Here is a 10,000-nt window from a genome sequence, read left to right on the forward strand (position 1 = left end):
GTGTAAGACCTAGCGACAACTAACAACTTTTTAGTTGTGTCACCAAAAATTCAAACAAATAAAATTTTGAATGTAAGGTGTTAGGTCCACCCCCTCTGGGTTCTGTTTTATAGGCAGTACGTCTCATTAACGGAACAATAGACTAAGCTGCATCCTTTTAAGCACGACAACAAAAGTTGGTTTTCTTAAACCATATAGACTTAATGTAGATTTTTATATCTAGATTTAAGTATCGCATGTAACATGATAGCTATTATATTTCAACCACTGCGAGAAAAGTTGGTTTTCTTACATCATCTAAAATTAATATAGACTTTTTAACAAATGTATTACAAGTTAGATGACAGTTATCTTTAGTATATTCAACTTTCTACTCTGTCAAATTATTCCGTCGGAATTATTTGATCGACATCACCGTCGGTAGTGATTCTATTCAGGTTTCTACTCTGTCTTTACTGCAGTTTAGGAAATTATACTTGTCTATATTCAACTTGCTTTTTTCATGTTATTGTCCAGATTTCATACATCCACCAATATGACGGTTGAAGAAATCCACCAGATGGGCTTACAGGAGGTGACCCGCATCGAAGGCGAAATAAAAAAGGTTTTCCAAAAGAAACAAAGTGTTTTGAAAGCACATATCTCATATGAAATAACCGAACTCGTTCTTGTAGTGAAATCAAGTTCATGCTGAGATCATTCTTCAGATAGTGGAGGAGCTGGGCTACGATATGACCGTCCAGAGTTTCTCTACCATGACGAAAAACGATCCCAAATTTGCCTTTAACAGTGTCGACGACCTCATGAAGGCTTTCGATCATGTGGTCGACAGGATTGGACCGGAGTTGCCAAAGATATTCTTTAATGTTCCAAAAACTATGAGGTACGTTTATAAAATAAAAAGTCTAAATATTCTTCTCCTACTTCAACTTATTTTTTGTCCCCGTCCTTTTCTTCTGCATGACAAAGTTGAACCGGTACTACCGAAGTTATTCTTTAATGTTCCGAAGACAATGAAGCACGTTGATTTAAATAGAAAACGTGTCTTCTTCTCCTATTTAAAATTAAGCTTGTTCTTTTAGCTTCCTCATTTTCTTCTTCCTGGCAATAACATGAACACAAATGTGAACAAAATGAAAAAGATAACAGAAAAACAGCAACTTGGAAGATAGAACAGAGTTTAGATACATTGGATGGATGTATATGATATTTATGTACAAATTCTTTCCAGAGTACATTTACACTTATACTGCACTTCATATATACAATGCTTTTGTAATAAGTATACGCATCAATACTTAGTAATGAATACAAAATAGTATGGTATTAAGCATTCAGGACTTAAGGATGACAATTTATTCTATTGCGCATCTTTTCAGAATAGAAGGTTGCCGCTTACAAGGATCTGCGGCGTTTTACCAGCCGGCGTCTCTGGACGGGACACGTATCGGCCACTTCTACGTCAACACGCAGCGCATGGACGTCCAGTATAAGTTTTTCCAGGCATTTTCTCTTTACACACACACACACACACACACACACACACACACACACACACACACACACACACACACACACACACACACACACACACACACACACACACACACACACACACACACACACACACACACACACACACACACACACACACACACTCGGTGGCGCAGTTGGTAGAGCACTGAACTGCCACGATAGTGGCCCGCAGTTCTAGGTTCGAATCCTGCCCAGGGCCGAAATTATTTCGGTACCGCTGCGCTTCGAGTCGTTACTCTGACTCTCGTGGGCGGGGAGTTGGGGGTGTGTGTGTGTGAAAGGTCATAGCATTACCCATAGATCGGACCTACGAGCTCTGAGCTCTCTTCCAGGAGGGAAATAGCTGTCGATCACGAGTCCAACACGTGATCCAAAAACCAAGTGAATACACTCACACACACACAACACACACGGGCGCGTCCGCATGCACGCGCACGCACGCACACACACACACACACACACACACACACACACACACACACACACACACACACACACACACACACACACACACACACACACACACACACACACACACACACACATATATATATATATATATATATATATATATTATATATAAATATACATATATACATATATATATATATATATATATATATATATATCTGTGTGTGTGTGTGTGTGTGTGTGTGTGTGTGTGTGTGTGTGTGTGTGTGTGTGTGTGTGTGTGTGTGTGTGTGTGTGTGTGTGTGTGTGTGTGTGTGCGTGTGTGTATGTATACATATATGCAGAAAACCACCAAGGACACTAATATAATGATAACCGAGCGCTTTCGTCTATTGAGACATCTTCAGGGTACATATAATGATGATTCAAACATTATTATATATACAAAGTGGGAGGCCATGGATGGGAACAGGAAAAAGTTGTGAGGGAATCTCTCATGGTTAACCTATACCGTTCGAGGCAGTGGACGTTTGAGCCACGACTTTTTTAACAATAAAATAATCAAGTTTGTACAATTTAAGTTGTTGACAAGTGTATTTTTAACTAGACTGGATTCTATCATATTTCTAGTGAAATATGACTTATTTATTACAATTTATTTGGTACCCTCCCAATTAATGCAATGATTAAAATCCCTTAAATGAACAAATAATGCGTTGGACATTTGACCACTCCTGAGGCTATATTGATGTTTTTAACCTTACTTTTAATTCTTTTCCAGTCTGACCTATTTGTCACAATTTTTACGTGGAATTGAATAGATACACCCTTCTTCTTTATCAGGAAAGTTTTTAATTAAAAGTCTTCTAACTGTATTAGAGTTCTTAAAGGCTAGTTGAATGTTGAGGTAGTTTGGCGAAATTCTCGTGGAAAGGAAGAACAAGTAAGTTTTTTTCATTAAAGGTTTTACTGACATTTTCCTCATAGAAAGATTTTTTTTACCATCTAGCAAAAATTATCTACGAGGTGCTTAGGATATTTTAATTTTGAAGCCATGTCATATATTCCTAAGAATTCATCATCCAAAAACTCCGGACAATAAATTCTATACGCTCTAAGGAACATTGATGATGATACTGATATTTTTATAGTCCAATGATGAGACGGATGAAAATATACATATGAAAGGACATTGGTGGGTTTTCTGCAGATATCAAAATTGAAAGACCTCTCATTTCTGTAAATCATTACATCAAGGAAAGGTGAAACAACATCAGTATAACGTCAGGAGTGGTCAAATGCCCAACGCATTATTTGTTCATTTAAGGGATTTTAATCATTGCATTAATAGGGAGGATGCCAAAGAAATTGTTAGAAATAAGTCACATTTGACCAGAAATATAATAGAATCCAGTTTGATTAAACATATACTTGTAAACAACTTAAATCTAAATCAAGTAATGTACAAACTTGACAATCTTATTGTTAAAAAATTCGTGGCCCAAACGTCCACTGCCGCGAACGGTATAGGTTAATCATGAGAGACTCCTTCACAACTTTATCCTGTTCCCATCCATGACCTCCCACTTTGTATATATAATAATGTTTGTATCATCATAGTATGTACACTGAATATGTCTAAATATACGAAAGCGCTCGGTCATCATTATATTATTTTCCTTGGTGGTTTTTCTGAATATTTAGAATCACGAGTTCATGTGATTTCCCGTGCTTGTATATATATACATATACATATACATATACATATGCATATACATATACATATACATATACATATACATATACATATACATACATATGTATATATATATATACAAAAATACATATATATGTATATATATATATATATACATATACATATATATATATATATATATATATATATATATATATATATATATATATATATATATATATATATATATATCCTAGTCACTAGATGTACACGGTAGGAAAATATTCCTCATAGGATCACAATGTCTAATGAATTTAAGAAATATTTTCTGGGTTTGCTTATGTGTTCCCAATGTAGCGAACCCATAATCATATTTTACCATATTCTGGATTTAGAAGCCTTTTTACTGGAAAAAGTATGAAGTTATTTATAGTTAAGTTATGATAGTATCACCAATATTTTATAAAGTGACAGGTGATTATATACTTGGTATCCTAAAGTTGATATTCCTCTTCATAACTAATGGCCCCTACACTCAGTACTACTTCATATTCTGAGGTTCATGATGTCACTAAATAGTGAGGATATTTCAGTACCAAATACAATCTGATGAGCCTCACCTTGCATGAGGGTTCCCCTGGACACCATCTTCAGTACGCACACTCCCTGCAGTCCTCCAGCATCGCCTCCTTCAGGAAGTTGACCCCATACAAGAACTTCGGCATGGCGCCCTCCAGGTTCCCGATGCACACGAGCTTCATCGAGGGATGGGGACTCTACGCGGAGACGCTAGGCTTTGATATGAAACTCTACGATGATCCCTACGACAGGCAAGTCTTGGTTTTATTTTCAGTAAGATGATGAGATACTTTTGTATATAAAAAAGTTTATGACCAGGGTTACACATCCAGACTGAAGTTTCTTTAAGATTCGGTAGGCAGGTATGAGGTCATTCGTATTGAAATGACCCTCAACATCCTTACTTTTTTATATAAAACTCTTCGACCCGGGTCACAAATTTAGACAAAAGTTTCTTTAGGGCTCGGTAAGAAGGACTTAGGTCATTCGCATTAAAATGGTCCTTGACATCAACAGTGATTCGCCTGATATACCTTGCCTTATCCATCATAAGAAGAGCCTCATTTTGTTGTTTCATTTTGTTGTTTCAGTCTTTAACCCAATAGTTTCAGGGTTCTTCCGAGAGTGTATGCACCCACCAGCTTATCATTTGGGACTAGGGGGAGGGTGCGTGGACCATGCAGTGTTGGCCCACGGCGTGCTTGACTCGAAGACTCAAGTCAGGCAGTTCAGACGATTTGTCTCCCCGACCCAGGAAAGGCCACTCGTGGTGGCCTGAATAAGGAACCAAAGAGGCGTATTGCCATAGTTTGTGCACCCCAAGGAGTCCGTTCTGGGTGTGACATACGTCGTGATTTACCACTAGCCATCCTGCCAAATGAACCTTAATGCATGCAACTCTCTTATTTACCATCAATGTGATATATATATATATATATATATATATATATATATATATATATATATATATATATACATATATAAAGTGGGTGGGAAGAGGAAAGCCTCGAGTCTTATTCCGAGTTTTATTCTTGGCTAGTTTCGCTACAAGCTTTTAAAGTATCTATCATCATTTCAACTTGTAAGAATGTCTGAACATATACATACATATATGTATATATACATGAGTGTGTGTGTGTACATCAAATAATTCCGACTGTCGTCCCCGGATTCGAACCGGGCTCGTGAAATCACGGCGCCATCGTCTTACCGACTGAGCTATCGACCCTATAAAATTGTCCAACCTGGAAGTTAATCTGAAAAAAAAAAAGTACGGGCAGCAGTTACCAGTCGACTTAGTTCCTCGGGAACTAGACTAACTTCCAAGTTGGGGAATTTTATAGGGTTGATAGCTTAGTCAATAAGACGATGGCGCCGTGATTTCACGAGCCCGGTTCGAATCCGGGGATGACAGTCGTAATTATTCGATCGATATCACCACAGGTTGCCCTGGTTCTCTGTAAAAAATAAGTACGGACGGCAGTCAGCAATCGACTTAGTTCCTCGGGTAGTAGAATAACTTCCAGGTTGGATAATTTTATAGGGTCGATAGCTCAGTCGGTAAGACGATGGTGCCATGATTTTACGAGCCCGGTTCGAATCCGGGGACGACAGTCGGAATTATTTGATCGACATCACCGTCACTGGTGCTTTTATTTATATGTATATGTACATATATATGTATATATATATATATATATATATATATATATATATATATATATATATATTCTATGTATAGTAAAGGAACCTTTATAGTACAGTGAGCATATCTTTTTAGGATTATGATAACGATTTGAATGAATTCTATGACATGTGGCACTGTTTTTCCCCTTGTTGCCACGCCGAGGCGTCACAGGGGAGACATGTGGAATGGGGATAGGTAGAGTGACAGTGACGATCCGATACCTGGTTGTCAAATTGGCAATGTCGCACTCAGGGAAATTCCCATTTCTGCCCCACCCTAAACGGACTCCTTGGAGCGCACAGACTTTAGTCCCAGGAGGACGCCCTCTCTCAAATTCAGCACTGTGGCACCCAGTTTCAAAGACTCCAGTCTCTAGGCCTTGCATAGATGCCACCTGCGGCAAACATGGATTAGTGACCCATGACGGGACTGGATGGCCATTAACACATAAACGAGTTCGTCTGTCACTTGGATGGCCTTCTTTGTGTTCATCTTGATGTCCAATACACCTTCATCATTGGAGGGAAGCCATTAGGGGAGCCCCTTATTCGCCGACAGCCCAACCATGAGATAGGTAGTGCTGGGCTACATGACCATAATAGAAGAACTGCGCCTCATCACACACACACACACAGAGACAAACAAACGCACAAATACATATTCATTTTGTTACATTTCCTTTCCGTTTTACAACATATAAAGAATAGCCCTTCTTCACGCTATTGATATCAATGCTGAAGCATACAAATCACGCAGCATATTTACTACATTATTTTCTTGCAAAAATAATTCCAGATACGGTCACTACTCCTACGAGCTCTACCGTGCCTGCCGCCTCGTGGCGGACACGGGCATCCATGCCCTCGGCTGGTCACCCGAGGACGCCGCCAAGTACATGTTCGAAAAAGGCGCCCTCACCCGAGCCGAAGCTCAGGTGAGATCCTGAACCAACCAGAAAGCGGAGAGCTTTCGACACTTTTTTCTCTCTTTTTCTTGTTCTTTTATTTATTATTTCTTCTTGTTCTTCATTCATTTATTTTTTCTTTCTTTCTTCTTTTCTTGTTCTTTTCTTATTTTCTATTTTGTTTTTTCTTGTTCTTTGTCTACTTTTATTTTTTCTTTCTTTCTCCTCTTTTTCTTACTCTTCTTTTATTTTTCCTTTCTTTCCTTCTTCTCTTTTTTAATTTTTTTATTTTTATTTTTTCTTTCTCTTTGTACTTATTCTTCTTTTATTTTTCCTTTCTTTCCTTCTTCCTTTTCCTTGTTCTCCTCTTATTTTTACTTTATCTTTTGTTTTTCTTGTTCTGTTATTTTTTCTTTCTTTCTTTTTGTGTTTTTTTATTTTTCATTTGATTATTTTTCTTGTACTTATTCTACTTGTTTTTTGTTTTAATTATTTTGTATTCTTTTTCTTCTTCTTTTATTTTTCTCTTTTAATTTTCTTGTTCTTCTTTTATTTGTTTCCTCTTGTTCTTCTATTTTTTACTATCTTTTCATGTTCTTTTTTTCTGCATATCTTTTTCTAGAATGAAGTTGACCGATACATCACGTGGCCTGGCCAAGCTCTGGGCTACAAGATCGGACAGCTTCACATCTTCGAACTTCGAGAGAAAGCCAGAAGGAGTCTTGGATCAAACTTCGACATCCGGAAGTTTCACGATCTAGTATTGAACTCCTGTGGTCCTCTGGAGATCATGGACAGGGAGGTCGGCTTGTGGATCGCAGAAGAAAAGGAGCTGAAGAACTGTACTTGAAGAACTTAATCTCCCTCCCCACAAAAAATAAAAATTATTTGCTAATCTGAAGACATCAATTCCTTACCCACCCGCAAAAAGTAAATGAATAAATAGATAAATAAATGAATAAAAATGAAATAAATTAATTAATGATAATAAATGAATAAATAATAAATACTGTAAATAAGTATATATATATATATATATATATATATATATATATATATATATATATGTGTGTGTGTGTGTGTGTGTGTGTGTGTGTGTGTGTGTGTGTGTATGTATGTATATATATTGTGATGGCTCACCATCCTACGTATATTTAAATGTCTGTATATGTATACATTTCTGTATTCATTGTATAATTATGTATGTCCCGTGAATTGCCTGTATACGTGTGGTTTTCCTTCTCTCCTTCCCTCCGATCCCCTCCCTACTGCTCGTCTGAAAGTCCAGACTAGTTCTGTCCAATTCCTCCTTCTCCTTCCTCCCGTCCTCGCCAGCCCTACATATACGGCGTTCAGCCGGTCCCAGAGAGACTTTTTCGTTTTTCCGTTTTTCCACCTTTCTCTCATACTACGGCTCCTACCATTTTCTGAACTTTTGGTGATTGTAATTTGTTTTTAATCCCGCCGTCCAAGCTCCCAGTTCATTTCTCCCGAGCCACGACCACCAGCAGCCCCTAATCGCTCTCTAATTCGCCCGGTGGCAATAGCCCTCTTTTATACACTATTATCTTTTCATTTTCTTACAGACATTCTTCCCCTCCCACAAAAACCGATCCCACGCAAGCGGGTGGTCTTTCCTAGGAATTCAGAATTCAGACTCTTTCGTTGGTTTATCATTCCACCCCCCTTGTGTTCACACGTACCTTAAGTTATTCTCATGACTTGGTTTTCTGTTCAGGTTAAGGAAATATTTGTTTTATAAAACGTTACGAATTGTCTATTGGTTAATTTTTGTTGTAAAATATATATTATAATTGTTTTGTTGACTTTTTTTTTATTCATTAAAATAGTTATTTTTGTTACCTTCAGTTTGGATTTGCCTTAACTACATCATGGCCACAAAGTACGAACCCCTCCTAGACAGAAAGTCTTTATATCTTTGCGGAAGGCATAACAATATATACACACATACATATATATGTACACACACACACACACACACACACATATATATATATATATATATTATACGGGCTGGAGATTTTCTCTTATACACATTTCATTGAAAGTGATGGCTAATTGTGCATTTATTATGTTCATAAATGTACTTTCCATATGTCTTACTATCTTACTATGGACTTATGTGCTTTGAAAGGAGGATTGATCTCACTGTAGGTGGTCATGTTTGCTATGTCACGATTTCGGGTTCAAGACCCTTCTTCAGTAGCTCTTAAGAATATTCTTTCTGGTGAGGATAAGAATTATTCTGGTGTTATAATTAATCATTTTACTTCATATGCTTAAATTTCTGTACTTGCTCTTCACTGGAGGAGGTCACCGGTCACCTGGGAGAGGTCACCTGGAAACTCAGGCAGTGATGAAATATCACGTGCTAGGGGAAGCCTCCCACTTCGCGCTGTGACAAAATGTCCTGTGCTTGGGACTGTGGTGTTTATGTCTCGGGCTTTGATTTAAGGGTTATATATACTGCTTGGATTTGTGGCGATTTGTCTTAGGCTTGGGAGGGTCCTAAGGTCATCCGCTTGTATATTTAGATTTGGGCTCAACTCTTTAATGTATAATACTTCTAAAGTTGGGAGGCGTCTGTCTTCTGTACATGTTTCCAATGTCTCGGAGATTTCTTCTCGGATGTTTCTTGTTAATGCTGTGCCATGGACTTCTCTTAAATGATTTTTAGGGGCTCCCGATGTCAGGTGGTATGAAAGGCGACGGGATAACCTCATTGTCGTCATGCCAAAATAGATGGAGGTGAGTGTTTCACAGTTCCCTCGTGCACAAGTAAACCTATAGATGACATGTGATTTCTGAAGTTCCTTTCTCTCATGGTGGGGGCTGTTTTTAAGAAGGAAGTGGCTGGTCTTCCTTGTCTTATAACAGATCACCAAGTTTATTATTTTTTCTGGGTTAGTTGGTTTGATGTTCCTCTTTATAATATGTTTCGTTACACGCTCATCTTCTTTATAGGCTGATGAGAATATAGATTTATAATAGATGTTAATTTTTCTACATTTTGATTATCTTTATTATCTTTGTACCAACCGTCCATTATTTCTTTGGTCTGGTGGTTAATATCTTTTTCATTGAAGCCATTACTGATTAGTGCTTGGGTGGAGCGCTCGATTTCGTGTGTACTTGTTTCCATATGCTACAGTGAGTGAGTGCTCTT

At 37.8% G+C, this 10,000-nt stretch overlaps 1 protein-coding gene across 6 annotated transcripts in view; it reads left to right on the plus strand.

Annotated features, from left to right (window-relative positions):
* LOC143020652 (uncharacterized) overlaps positions 1 to 7,786 on the plus strand; it is a 31,273-nt gene extending 23,487 nt beyond the window's left edge. For 3 of the 6 annotated variants that reach the window (XM_076177168.1, XM_076177169.1, XM_076177170.1), the window contains exons 7-12: positions 517 to 604; positions 708 to 883; positions 1,380 to 1,487; positions 4,237 to 4,473; positions 6,705 to 6,843; positions 7,436 to 7,786. In XM_076177168.1, coding sequence (XP_076033283.1) covers positions 517 to 604; positions 708 to 883; positions 1,380 to 1,487; positions 4,237 to 4,473; positions 6,705 to 6,843; positions 7,436 to 7,663 — 976 coding nt within the window. In that variant the 3' untranslated portion in view covers positions 7,664 to 7,786. The remainder of the gene's footprint in view (positions 1 to 516; positions 605 to 707; positions 884 to 1,379; positions 1,488 to 4,236; positions 4,474 to 6,704; positions 6,844 to 7,435) is intronic. The other 3 variants (XM_076177167.1, XM_076177166.1, XM_076177171.1) reach the window with 2 other exon arrangements.
* Positions 7,787 to 10,000: the final 2,214 nt, after the last annotated feature.

Source organism: Oratosquilla oratoria, chromosome 40 (assembly GCF_046742065.1).
Source record: "Oratosquilla oratoria isolate Oo_2021 chromosome 40, ASM4674206v1, whole genome shotgun sequence".
In the NCBI taxonomy this organism is placed as follows: domain Eukaryota; kingdom Metazoa; phylum Arthropoda; class Malacostraca; order Stomatopoda; family Squillidae; genus Oratosquilla; species Oratosquilla oratoria.